This window comes from Hemitrygon akajei, chromosome 22, assembly GCF_048418815.1.
Source record: "Hemitrygon akajei chromosome 22, sHemAka1.3, whole genome shotgun sequence".
Lineage (NCBI taxonomy): Eukaryota > Metazoa > Chordata > Chondrichthyes > Myliobatiformes > Dasyatidae > Hemitrygon > Hemitrygon akajei.
In genome coordinates this window covers 46,689,694-46,704,518 of record NC_133145.1, presented here as the reverse complement: position 1 = coordinate 46,704,518, position 14,825 = coordinate 46,689,694, and the positions used below count along the sequence as shown (strand labels likewise).

At 38.5% G+C, this 14,825-nt stretch overlaps 1 protein-coding gene across 2 annotated transcripts in view; it reads left to right on the top strand.

The window, feature by feature from the left end:
* tbc1d16 (TBC1 domain family, member 16) overlaps positions 1-14,825 on the top strand; it is a 110,768-nt gene that overhangs the window by 43,716 nt on the left and 52,227 nt on the right. For both annotated transcript variants that reach the window (XM_073026154.1, XM_073026155.1), the window contains one exon: positions 11,967-12,606. In XM_073026154.1, coding sequence (XP_072882255.1) covers positions 11,967-12,606 — 640 coding nt within the window. The remainder of the gene's footprint in view (positions 1-11,966; positions 12,607-14,825) is intronic.

Sequence of the window (14,825 nt, the reverse complement as noted above, 5' to 3'; positions counted from 1 at the left end):
TTGTCAATAATATGCTACACAATTTGCTGGAGGAGCTCAGCAGGTTGATCAGCATGTATTGGGGGTGGGGGGGGAGGGAAGCAAAGAATTGATTGTGATGCAGGGTTTTGACCCAAATGTTTATAATTCCTTTCCCACACAGGTGCTGCTTGACCTACGGAGGTCCTTCAGTAGATTAATAATAATATCAATAATATCACGAGTGTAGAGCCAAAAGGACCTGATTTTAAGTGTATTTACGAGCTCAATTCTGTATCTTGGAGAACTTGGTGTTCAGTCAGGGCACAGCCTGAGAACAGTTTGAAATATCATCAGTGAAATCCAGCCAGTTTTTATAAACAGTCTTTGGCATACTCTCTGAGATCCTGTTATGCATTGGCCTTGAAATTTTGCTTGTTGATATTGTATGAAATTCCTTCATTTTTTAAAGAAATTCACTTATTTGAATAGTTTAAATTTTAAAAATGCACTTAAAATTGAAGTGTTGTAAGTATTCAGGGTGGATAATTTCAATGTTTTTTGGTAACAGCTATTTTTTCCTAAATTGCATGGTGAATTGTGCAAGTTTATTGGATGAGCTGCCTTTTATGATATGTGTATTCAAAATGCTTAAAATTTATTAACCAAAATAGATCACACATGTTGAAAAATTTCATTTGAGTACACACAAATCAACAACCACTGCATTTGACCAAAGGTGCTTTCTGTTGGTTGTATTAAAAAAAAATCATATTTCTGTCCTTATTCATGTGGTAACCTTGGACACAACCCATTCTAAATAAAGTTCTTTCACGTTATGTTTTGGTTTATTGGAAATTCATCAAAGATAGATGATTGGCAAGAACTAACACACTGAACAGTGGAAATTTGAATATTTCAAACAGTTTAACATTGAAATAACATTAAAAATTTAAAGTCTGTGGTTAGAATAGTCACATTGAGGGTGAAATGAATTGATTCATTTGAATTCACTTCTATTTCATGTTCTTACCAGGATTTTGCTATTTTAAGTTTCATGATGTATATTTTTTTAAATACTCAAGTTTAAAAACTTGAAACTACTATTTTCACAGTTCATTCTTTATAGTTGCATTTTGTCAGTTATCATTTGTTATGAATAGTTCATGCAGTTTTTAACACAGATTTAAGTTAAAATGTATATAATAGCAGGCAGGCCCTCAACAGTGTTTAATCCCAATAGGGTCCTTATAATGTCTCCTGAACATCCCAATAATCTTCGATAGGAGATAGATAGGGGTGGAATTTCAGCTGTTAAAGTTGGAAGGCTTTTTATAATCTGTTCTTAAATATCTCTGATATTTGGAAATGTTTTCAAACTATCTTAGTTTTTAAAAAAATACAAATTTAAAAAGTGAAGCTGAGTTAACTTTTCACATGAAGAGAGTCTCTCCTGATGAAGGGTTTCGGCCCAAAACGTCATCACTACTTCCTCCCATAGATGCTGTCTGGCCTGCTGAGTTCTGCCAGCATTTTGTGTTTTTATTAACTTTTCACATCTAACCTTTTAGGGCCAGTGATGCTCATTCAAAGAAATGGGTTACTGCTTCCATGCCAGATTTGATTGGCATAGGATAGAGAAGCAGATTTCCCAACATCATTGACTCCACTAATAAAGCAAAATGACAAATATAGAATCAAAGAGCATTTCATGATGCAAATAGAGGCTATTTGCTTCATTGTGTTAATGCTGATTGAAAAAGAGCCTTCCTACCTAATTTGGCAGCTGGTTGTTAACCAAACTGGTTATGGCTCTTCCAAGTAAATCGAAGTACATAATTCTGAGGAGGGTTTCTGCCTCTGCCATTGGTTCAGGCAATATGTTGCAGACCTCTCCCCTACTGCCACCTGAGTCAATACGATTTTCCTCATCTCCCGTTCAGTCCTTAAACTGAATACTTGAAATCTCAGCATTCTGGTTTTGAACCCTTTGCTAAAGGAAATGTGTCCATCCTGCTTCATCTAAACCCTTCATACTTATGTATATTTCAATTAAGTCTCCCCTCAATCCTTCCTATTTTAAATTAGACAGCCCTAGTTTTCATACTTCATATTCAGTGTTACCTGATTGCAACATTTCAGCTGTCCCAGATTTTGTAAATTTGTGTACCCTCTTTAGACCAATCACATTCATCCACTTATGTGATGACAGAACTGTATTCAATTATCTAGTTGTGGTCTAACAAATTTTATGTACACTTATAGCATAACCTCCTTGCACTTAGCTTCAGTTAGCAAAGGAAATGCCTTCAACCATCCATTTTACTTACCATTAAGAATCTTTGCATATACACTTCTAGGTCCTTCTTACTCAGCACCACGCAATACTCTCCTGTTTATATATTTATGTTCCTATGTCATGAGGAACCTTGTCAAAGGCCTTGCTAAAGACCATGCAGACAGCAATCACTGCCCTGCCTTCATCAATTTTCATGATAACTTCAGCACAAAGCCCTCACTTCTGCCCCCTGACATTATCTATTCATTCATACTGCTAGTGTCTTCCACAGAGCAGACTGACACAAAATATTTATTAAGTTAGTCCGTCATTTCTTTGTCCCCCATTACTACTTCTCCAGCATCATTTTCCAACCGTCCAATATCCACTCTCACCTCTCTTTTTTATATTTTTGACAAAATCTTTTGACATCGCCTTTTATATTATTAGCTGGTATACCTTCATATTTCATCGTTTCTCTCCTCATGGCTTTTTAGTTGCCTCATGTTGATTTGTAAAATCAAAATGAGTAAAAATGAATAGAAATCCTTGAACCTTACACTCATTTTTACTGTATTATATGCCCTCTCTCTTATGCTGTTTTGACTTCCTTTGTCAACCACAGTTCCCTCATCTTCCCTTTAGAATACTACTTCATCTTTGGGATGTATCTATCCTGTGCCTTCCATATTTCTCCCAGAAGCTCTAGCTATTGCTGTTCTGCTGTTATACCTGCTAGTGATCCCTTTTAATCAACTCTGGCCAGTTCCTCTCTCGTGCCTCTGTATTTCCCTTTACTCCACTGTAATACTGATATATCTGATCTTAGCATCTCCCTCGCAAACTACAGGGTGAATTCTTTTCTACTATGATCAGTGTCTCCTAAGGGTTCCTTTACCTTAAGCTCCCTAATCAAATCTGATTTCACAGCATCCAATCCAGAATTGCCATTCAGCTCAACCATAAGCTGTTCTAAAGAGCAATCTCGTATGCATTTTACCAATTCCCTCTCTTGAGATCCAGCACTAACCTGATTTTCCCAATCTGCCTGTATATTGAAATCCCCATCACTATCATAGCAATGCCGTTTATCTCTTCTTGTAATTTGTGTCCCACATTCCGGCTACTATTTGGAGGCCTTATATAAAACTCCTATCAGGGTCTATTTACTCTTACAATTTCTTGACTCTACCACAAGGATTCTACATCTTGAGATCTTATGTCACCTCTTTCTAAGGATTTGATTTCATATTTTTTTTTACCAGCAGAGCTACCCCACTCCCTTGCATACCTCCCTGTCCTTTCCATATTCTTGGATGTTAAGCTCCCAACTATGATCTTCTTTCAGCCACAACTTGGTGATGCTCACGCCATACCTGACTGACAATCTCTAGTTGCACTACAAGGTCATCTACCTTATTCCGTATAATTTATGCATTGAAATATAACACCTACAGTCCTGTATTCATTAGCTTTTTGATTTTGCTCCCATATTATACTTCAACTCATCCCACTGAGCAATTTTCCCCTATATTCTGCCTGTCTTTCCTCACAGTTTCACTGCACACTGCATCTTCTTGTACAACAACTGTCCCATCCTTAGCCCTATCCTGGTTTCCATTCCCCTGCCAAATTATTTTAAACCCTCCCCCACAACTGTACAAACCTCCATAAGGATAGTGGTTCCCCCTTGAGTTCAGGTGTAACCTGCCCTTTTTGTATACAGTATACCTTCTGAAGAAGAAATCCCAATGATCCACACATCTGAAATTCTGCCTCTACACAATTCCTCAGCCATGTATTGTGCAGTGCCAATCTTCACCCCTTCAGTTTGTTTCATTGCCACAGATCAGTGATAAGATGCGTGATCATTTCCTGGCTAGCTGACCAGGCTGTGCTTGCTCCCCTTGGAGACTGATTATTAAAAGTACTATCTGTACTATATTTTTCATTGTTATCTTGTTATTTGGACCAAGGCTGTTAGTTTCTATGAAAAGTTTTGACTTTGATATATTCATGGAGCCAGATTTATCAGTATCTGTTTCCTTGTGTAAACTGCCCTTTGAGCAGATTCCACAATGTTTATGAGCTGTAAACTTTACCTCAATCATTTGTCTTTTTAACCATTTGGAGTCTGGGAGTGTAATTCCTCAGATGCTAACACCAGAAATGCAGAAGAATGTTGAAGAATATATAAGTAGACATATATGATACCAAATCTCTACAACTACTGTGAATTTGAAAAAACAATGAAGGTGATGCCAGTATTAAATGCAGTAGATTTGGAGGAGGAGGCATCCCAGATTTGCAAGGTGACGATGCTATGGTACTACAGTACGAATTGAGGGGAATTACAGTTAGTTAAAGCAAATTTGGAAAGAAAGAATATTGCCAAAAAAATCTCAAGGACCTTTTGCTCATCATTTAGAGAAAGTTTTGTTTCATTTTTCTGTCTTCCATTTTTAAAGGATGGATATACTGTAACTTGTGTGCAGAGTTTCATAAGCAATGATTGTGCCTTTAATCCTACCATCGCTGAAAGGATTGTTTCAATTACCCAGCTGGATTTAGGGTTTGGAAAGTTGCAGAACAAGACTGTGTGAAAGAAAGCAACTGTAAGGGCTCTGACTGACCTAACCAGCTGTTTCATGAATAAAAATCAATTTAAAATGCTGATTATTTCTAATATCATAGGGAATGTATTAGGGCAATACTAAGACCAGTAGATCTCCCCAATAAATACAATAAGTTAATTGAGGGACAGCACATATCTTATTAAGTGCAGGTACCACTCAACAAGTTGCAGTTCAACAATGACAGAGTACTTTTAAAATTTAACATTTTTTATTTTTTAAGGACTTACTTGCTAATCAATCAAAAATAATGAAAGGTAATAAGCCTTTTCACAAAACAACTAATTTTGGGTTCTTTGCCACATTCAATGGTGAATGTAGATATGTTTAAGAATTACTAATGAGATAGGATTTTAATTTTTCTTTCTTGAAAATCCTTGATAAATATGAATTCTGGAATAGGAAATAAAAGTTTTGACAGATTGAGAAACATAAACCAAGATGGATTTTAAAAGGATAAGTATCGATTTCAAATTGGCACTTCTATCTTTGAATAGGCTGACCATACCAGTGGGCTATTTTCTGTATATTTCATCAGACTGTTGATGTTCTTTTTAAATAAGGTCATCAATATTTTCTTGCTGACAAGTTAGTGATAAAAGATGATCAATTTACAAAATACTCTTAACATGCCTTTCTTTTAGCCTAAAGGGGATTTACTGCAGTGTCATATAACTAATAACTGTCAGCTGCAATTCTTTTGGTAACCATCTCACTTCTAGATCAAAAGCTAATCTGGAGGTTTATGTACAAAACTATGAACTGAATATTTCTGTGTAGTACTGAAGAAGTGTTGCTATCAATGCAACACTTCTTTCAAGGATGGGACAGGCCCTTTCAGCTCTTGATTAAAGGACATAATTGAGTACGTGACACTGCAGGTCCTCCCCAGTTTACAGATGGTATACTTGTCGCCTCCCTATGCATATGAACAAATATTTGGCAGACTGACAGGATAGATGGGAGTGGAATTGCTGGCTGTTGCATGATCATAAGGATCTTCTGTTTGGTGGGAACAACTTATGTCTGTGTACCTTTACCTACCTCCACACTCTGGGTTGAGTTGAGCTGAGCTGGGAATACTGAGCAGATTTACTCGCTCACTGAGTCAGTAAGGCTGGTTGTTGGCTGTTCTTCCCGTGCCTGTCTTCTGTCCCATCTCAGCTGTTTCTGTAATCCTCTACCACACATTGGCTTTTATTCATTTCTGATGTGTGAGCAGTTTGGGTAATGGTCAGTTCTCAGGAACTGAGCCCTAGTCGCAACCTAGTGACTGCATTTTGAATAGAAGTGGAAATACCTTTGGTGTATTGGCTAAAATCTTTCCATCAATGAACTTAACCAAAACTAATTATCAGTATTTATCATTGGAGGAATCTCATTTTGTGCATATTAGCTTCCGTATTTCCTACATTACAACAGTGACAATACTAAAGAAATGTTTACTTCCACTTGCTAATCTAGTAAAAGTAATGAAAATCCTTTTGAAACATTTCATTCTAAAATAATTAAATTTGGATTTCTTGTACTTGTTCTCTGGTCAGTGTGGACACTTTATGAGCTATTAAAAAGAGATAAGTAATGGAAGACTCTATAAAGGCGTGTTTTTTTTCTTATAATGGAACTCGGCATGGTAGCATTGGCAAAAGCTCAGTTTTTGCATGGGTCATTAAACTATATGGAGCAATCTTCTAGAATGCTATTGTACACCAGTGCATTGTTTGTGTTATGAATAACTCCCTTTTTGGATATTGTTTTCATCTGTACTATTTCCCATACCTCCCCCACCTTTCCCATTTCTGAAGTGACTCCACTGGCACAAATTAATTTACATTTTGAAAACTTCTAGACAGCGCCACAGAACTGTCTGTACTGTTGCACTAACTGCCAGTACTTTATAAACTGTTATTCATGTTTTTTTCAGTTTGCATTCAGCCTGGATTTTTTCCTGCTTTTATTAGTGTTCGTCAAGATTGGTTGACTTGTCATTAAACCACATCTTGTATAGTGTGTAGTCAAAGTAAATTTATTATCAAAGTATGTATATGTCACCTTTTACAACCCTGAGATTTATTTTCTTGTAGGCATTTACAGGAAAATAAAGATATAAAATTTATGGAACTCTTTGTAAACAAAGACTGACAAAAAAAACAATGCACAAAAGAAGACAATTTGTGCAAATGAAAAACAAATAAATTATTCAGAGAATATGAGTTGTAGAGTCCTTGACAGTGAGCCTGAAGGTTGTGGAACCCTGGAACCCATTGGGGGGTTGCACTACATCAATTTAGCAACTAATTAATCCACTGATGTGATGTATCCATCCACTGATTCATACAGCTCTACAGCTTATCTGTTATTTGCAATCAACAAATTGCTTATTTTGCAGGAATGTTGTAGAGCTAATGCCACTTGTTAGCCAAATCTTAAAACTGTATCCTTTAAAGAGGTAGATGATTTTGTTATTCCCTCTCAAACTTTAATCAACCACGGACTGTAGTTGTAATGAGTCTGCTTTGCCATCTGCCAGAAAATGGGTTTAGCACTGAAATTGATCCCATCAGTTAAGGTTGTTAGCTGCTTGGCTAATTTCTGGAAACATCGCAAAACGTTTGCTGAATGCCACAAACAGTGGAGCAAAGACTATACAGTTGAAGCAAAGTATTGATTTTTTTGAAGTTCAGGTTGAAGTTTATTGTCATCTGACTGTACATATATACAACCAAATAAAACAACATTCCTCCAGACTACAGTGTACCCACAAAACGTATATCAAACACAGTACATAAACCAAGATATAACCACAAATAAGTTAATAAAATACAATTCAGGCTGTTCTTGCACCATTTGACAAGCCTCTCTACTACTTCTCTGGATACCAAATCATTGTTGCTGATGAGCAAATGGTTGGTTTGCAGGTGCACAGGCTATCAAGAAGGCAAAAGTAATGTTGGCCTTCATTGCTAGAGGCATTGAATTTAAGAGCAGGGTGGTTATGCAACTGTACAGGGTACTGGTGTGGCCACACCTCAATCGGTTTCAATATGTACATTTAATGTCGGAGAAATGTATACAATATTCATCCTGAAATTCTTTTTCTATGCAAATATCCCCGAAAACAGGAGTGCCCCAAAGAATGAATGACTGTTAAATGTTAGAACTCCGAAACCCCCCCAGCTCCCCTCCCATGCATAAGCAGCAGCAAGCAATGACCCCCCCACACCCAAACCAGCAAAAAAGCATTGATGCCCTCCACCAAGCACTCAAGCGTGCAGCCAAGCATCAATAAAGACACAGACTTGCAGTACCCCAAAGACTACTCGTTTACCCTCTCTCACCCTAATAAGGGAAAAAGAGGTGTTCCCCATTTCACAGCAAGTGGAGAGACATAATAAAGCAACTTGCTGATTTATGGTGTTAGAAGTCTTTTGCGTCACTTTTTCCGAGCTCTGTACCCAAAGAACTTGGGTCTCTGAGCACACAGCCAGCAGCCAGCTCACTGCTTATGATCTTCCGTCTCCCACGATGCACCTGATGGCAGCACTGGCCTCGAGTCAGCCTGCCTCCTGAGCCACAAAAATCCGGCACCCCAAAGGCGCGCTAGTCTTCCAGGCCGCATCCTTGGCATATCGGAAAGCAGCGGTCGTAAGGCCCAGAGTGTGGATCCTGTTTCTGCAAAGAAGCAAAGACAGTGTGTAACTCCAGGTCAGGGTCTTCAAAAGAACCTTGAAAAGATAAAAAAAAAAGATAGAACATAGAATAGTACAGCATATTACAGGCCCTTCAAAGATAGAAATAGAGCTGTTTCTGAAGAGGAGCAAAAGAGCCGCCGTTAGCTGCCGTGTCCTCCTAAGCTCAACTGGAGTACTGTGTGCAGTTCTGGTCTTCTTTCTTGAGGAAGGGTATATACTGGCTTTGGAGGCGGTGCAGAGGAGTTTCACCAGGTTGATTCCAGAGATGAGGGGGTTAGACTATGATGAGAGATTGAGTTGCCATGATCTTATTGAATGGTGGAGCAGGCTCAGCAGGCCAGATGGCCTACTCCTGCTCCTATTTTTTATACTCTTTTGAGGCCAGCGACTGGAGTATCATCAGTGAACTTGATGATGTGGTTTGAGGTGAATCTGGCAATGGAGTCATGAGTCAGTTATGTGAACTGAGCACATAGCACCAGTGCTCATTGTGATGGAGCTTATATTGATTGGGGTCTTTCTGTTAAAAAGTCTAAGATCGAGTTAGAGAGAGAGTTGTTGAGTCCCAATGAGGACAGTTTACCCACCAGCCTCTGAGGAATTATCATGTTAAACACCGAGCTGAATTTGATGAACAACATCCTTGCGTATGAGGCATTATATTCTAGGTGGGACAGGATGGAGTGGAGGACCAAACTTATAGTGTCATCAGTGGGCCAGGACAGGAGAACAGTGTAAGGCATAAATACATTACTATAAGTTAAATAAGAAATACAATCAAAAATGCAAAAGAGGAACAACAAGGTTGTGTTCATGGACGATTCAGAAATCATCAGGTTTCTGAACAGTAGCTCAATGTTCAAAATAAAATTTATTATTGGTGTATACACACGTCACCATATGCAACCCTGAGATTCTTTTTTCCTGCGGGCATACTTAGCAAATCTATGAAACAGTGACTGTAAACAGGATCAATGAACAACAAACTGTGCAAATACAAATATAAATAAATAGCAATAAATAATAAGAGCATGAAATAACAAGCTAAAGAGTCCTTAAAGTGAGACCATTGGTCATGGGAACACCAGAAATAGAATAAGTGTAGTTCAGAATCAGGTTTATTATCACCGGCAAGTGTTGTGAAAATTGTTAACTTAGCAGCAGCAGTTCAATGCAATACATAGTATAGAATAAATAAATAAATTATATGTATATTGAATAGATTAAAAATTGTGCAAAGACAGAAATAATATATATTTAAAAAGTGAGCTTGTGCTCATGGGTTCAATGTCCATTTAGGAATCGGATGGGAGAGCGGAAGAAGCTGTTCCTGAGTCGCTGAGTGTGTGGCTTCAGGCTTCTGTACCTTCTACCTGATGGTAACAGTGAGAAAAGGGCACGACTTGGGTGCTGGGGGTCCTTAATAATGGACACTGCCTTTCTGAGACACCACTCCTTGAAGATGTCCTGGGTACTTAGTCACTTCCATCTTGGGTACCAGCTTACAAAATTTATGACCCTCTGAAGCTTCTTTTGGTCCTGTGCAGTAGTTCCCCCATACCAGACAGTGATGCAGCCTGTCAGAATGCTCTCCATGGTACATCTATAGAAGTTTTTAAGTGTTTTTGTTGACATACCAAAACTCTTCAACCTCCTAATGATGTATAGTCACTGTCTTGACTTCTTTATAGCTGCATCAATATGTTGGGACCAGGTTAGATCCTCAGAGATCTTGACACCCAGGAACTTGAAACTGCTCACTCTCTCCACTTCTGACCCCTCTATGAGGATTGGTATGTGCTCCTTCATCTTACCCTTCCTGAAATCCACAGTCAGCTCTTTCATCTTACTGACGTTGAGTGCCAGGTTGTTGCTGCGGCACCATTCCACTAGTTGGCATATCTCACTCTTGTAGGCCCTCTTGTCACCATCTGAGATTCTATCAACAATGGTTGTATCATCAGCAAATTTATAGATGGTATTTGAGCTATGTCTAGTCACACAGTCAGGGGTATAGAGCGAGTAGAGCAGTGTTTTAAGCACACACCCCTGAGGTGCACCAGTGTTGATCGTCAGCAAGGAGGAGATATCACCAAACCACACAGACTGTGGTCTTCTGGTTAGGAAGTCGGCGATCCAATTGCAGAGGGAGGTACAGAGGCCCAGGTTCTGCAGCTTCTCAGTCAGGATTGGGGGAACAATGGTGTTAAATGCTGAACAGCATAGTTGATGAACAGCATCCTGTGTTTGTTTTGTCCAGATGGTCTAAGGCCATGTGGAGAGCCATTGAGATTGTGTCTGCCATTGACCTATTGTGGTGATAGGCAAATTGCAGTGGGTCCAGGTCCCTAGATGTGAGTGCTACTGGGTGATAGTCATTCAGGCAGCTCACATTATTTGCCTTTTATCCCCCTTTGTTCAAGAGCCTGACAGTTGAGGGGTAGTAACTGTTCTTGAACCTGGTGGTGTGAGTCCTGAGGCACTTGTACCTTCTACCTGATGGCAGCAGTGGGAAAAGAGCATGGCCTGGGTGGTGAGGATCTTTGATGATGGATGCTGCTTTTCTACAGCAACATTTCATATAGATGTGCTCAATGGATGAGAGGTCTTTACCTGTGATGTATTGGGCCGAAACTACTACCTTTTGTAAACGTTATCAGTTAAAACCAAATAAAATCAGTCGTTGATTTAATAATGTTTTTTCAAGTTGGTCTAGATTTTAGAATACTTCCTTATTATTAAGGAGTATACAGTGATGATTCCATCAGTTGGGATATTATGGTCATGAAAATGGTGGGCAAATCAACATGGTAGATCTGTGACAGAGATCAGAATCAGGGACTATAAATGTAAGATGGTCATTAATAAATCCAAATAGGATTTTGGGAATAGCTTTTCTACCTAGAAAATGATCATATAGGTAAGCGTACTGCAAGAAAGAACAGATAAGTTTAATAGCTTAAATACATTTATGGAAAGCTAATTAAGTATATGACAAATTTAAGAACAAATGATTATCTCATTAGCTAAGATGAAAATTTGTGATAAGAGGTTTTTATGGAAAATAAACAGTGATGTGGCCCAATTCTGTGTTACAGAGTCTGTATTTTTTAATATATCATGGGGAGATATTTGAGAAGATTATATCTTGTACAGAACAGAGTATTAATGTTATCTAAAAACATCTTTTTTCTTTACTTCTGAGATATGGATATTAATTTTAAAGTTTGCATATGATTCATTTTCCTTTACTTGACAAGACAAATGTAACTAAGTTAGGTTTGTTAGTGCAGTACATATGGGAAGAATTTATTGTAGATCAATAGTTCATGTCTTTGCTTTTATAATTTCATTTAAAATATTTTATTTAGCTTCTCCTCTTCTTGTCCCTATCTTCATATCCAGGATACTTATGTATACACTTGGAAAAAGATGAATTACTGGGAACTACTCTTATCATCACCTGGATCCCAAACACCCGTATTCAAAGACAAGATGAGGAGGCTTTAAGGTATATCACTCCTGAAAGTTCTCCAGTACGAAAAGTACATCGTAGGAGATGCCGGCATGCACGTTCCTTTGTTGTGCACCAACCTCAAAACAACATAGCACAAAAACAAGCTTCGACTTCGCCAGAGGATGATGAGATTATAACTGTGTCACAGAACATAACTAATTCCATGTACATTGGTTCACCAGAGACACAGCAGAATGAATCACAGCACTCCTTCAGTTTGCACAGCACTCATGGAGCATTGCTACAAGTTCACAGTGATTCGGAAAATACTTCAGAAATTGCCTCATCATTAATTTGCCCTGGTGACAGAAAAGATCTGGAGGTTCCAGCACAATATCAGGATGAGGCTAATAATAAGTGGGAAGAAGCACAGCATGAGGCAACGTATGATCTTACTGCTGATGATGTCAGCAGGGACAGCATGATTGGCTCGGATTCTGATTCTTTTTCCTCTCCATCGTGCCTCTCTCCAATTGGTGACCCACTGGCAGAGAGTAACAGATCTGTGTTTCTTGATGCAGAAAGCAGGTACTGTCACCAGGAATATCAAGTAACATTATTATAACAGCTTTAAATATCTTATTGAAGATTTTGTCTCAGGAAATAATGTCAAAGACATAATTCTTGGTTCCAAAACAACTAAGCATACTTTTGGTCTATCTATTAGATGACACATGATTGAAGCAGGGCACAACATAATATATAATAAGTGAAAAGGATTGTATAAAGTGGTGTAAAATCATAGTATTATCTCTGAAAGATTATAATCAGATGATTTAGATATTACCTTATCTGAAGATTAAGGAAATTTTGCAAGTTTGGGGAAAACCAGGAAACTTAACAGTTAGGCCTTTGGATTGATGTTTATAAGCAGGGAGAATATGAAGAAAATGGTTACACACAACTTTGCTTTTGGGTGAAAACATTTTGCTTAAAGCCAGCTATCATTGGCTGTCTTCCATTTCTTGCCTCCATGTTGCCCCTCAATGTCAATTTCAATTTCACATGTTTGCTAAAACTACTCAGCTCTACCTTGACTAAACCTTTCAGTTCATTTCATTTGTGACACTAATTTTCCTATATCCAGTCTTGGAAGAGATATAATTTAAGGGTGCATGGACTGGGAGAATCGTAAAACATTACAGGAATGGGTGGAAATGGAAAATTGGTATCCGAGTGGATCATTCAAAGGATAATCTATAATCTTAGCTGAATGCCAGGGAAGGCTTTAGGTATCATAGGGTTCAACTATTCTTAGAACACAGGAATAAAAGCAGGAGTAGACCTTTTGGCCTGTCGGGCTTATTCCACCATTTAATAAAATCTTGACACCTTGGCACCACCTTCTATCATCAACCCAGGTTTCTTTAAATCCCTTGAATCTAAAATCTATTGACCTTTGTCTTAAGTATACTTTGCAGTTACTCTGACGTTGTACACAAGCTTAACAGTCTACTTGGTCTTGAGCTGAGATTGCAGTCCCAGTTCCACTCTGTTATCAAGTCTCTTGATAATCTCTATTTCATAATGTTTACTCCCTGTTCAGTCCTTTTCAAGCAGAAGTTCCATTGTCATTTGTTCTCATACTCCCCTTACCAGTCTGCTGTGCTTCAGCCCGTATACACTTGACCTAATCATAAACTTACTGGTGTGCAGTTAAATGGCTAATGGGAATAGGAAGCTCCAAGAACTCCTACATCCTCAGTGATGACAGGGCAAAGCGTGTGAGTGTGAAAATGAAGCAGAAGCATTTGTGGCCACGTTGACCCAGAAGTGATCAGCAGACGATCCTACTGTTACAGAAGCCAGTCTTTGGACAGTTTGATTCATGCTGAGAGTACTTGAAACTGCAACAGTCATAGGACTGGGTAACATTCTAGCTGTAGTACTGGAGGCCCGTGTTCCAGATCTGGGTGTGTCTCTATTCAAGCTGTTCCAGCACAGTAACAACACCTGCATTTACCCAACAATTTGAAAGAATTCCCCATGTACATCATGTTCACAAAAAGTAATTACTTCCGAGGTAATCTCCTCTCAATCATCAGCTGATGATTGATTACCTGCTTGTTAATACCTAGTTTACATTTTGCCAGGACCACTTGGCCTCCAGAACTCATCTCAGCCTTGGTTCAAATATGGACCAAAGTGATGCATTCCTAGAATAAGTATGAGAGTGACCAGCCATCTCTCTAAGACAGAATGTGATTAAATGTTACATCAAGATGCCCTGATAAAACTCAAGTGAGATTGTATCAAGGGGCAACACTTGAATGGGTGGTCACTCTCACACAATGGAAAATGGTTGTGGTTGCTGCTAGTAATTATTCCAGAATCAATGCATTAGGGATGGAATTCTTCAGGGCTTCAGACTCAACGTGTTCAACTACTTCATCCATGATCTTCCTTCCATTACAAGGCCAGAGGTAAAGGTGCTCACTGATGATTGTGCAATGGTTCAATTCTATTTAAGCCTCCTCAACAAATGAAGCAACCTACTTGCTGTATATAGCAAAATCCACAAAGCATTCAGGGATAGGCTGCTAAATGGCAGGAAAATAGACTCCGCAAAGTACAGTGCATGAACAAGCCCTTTGTTTAATACAGTTCCAAAGTTCCTGGGACACCAGGATTGATTCTAATTTAGTGTCAGTCTGTGTGAAATCTATACTTACTCCTTAGGACTAATTTTTTTTCTGGTTGACTCCTACATCTTCATGTGCTGGTAGACTAATTGGTGAATGTAAATT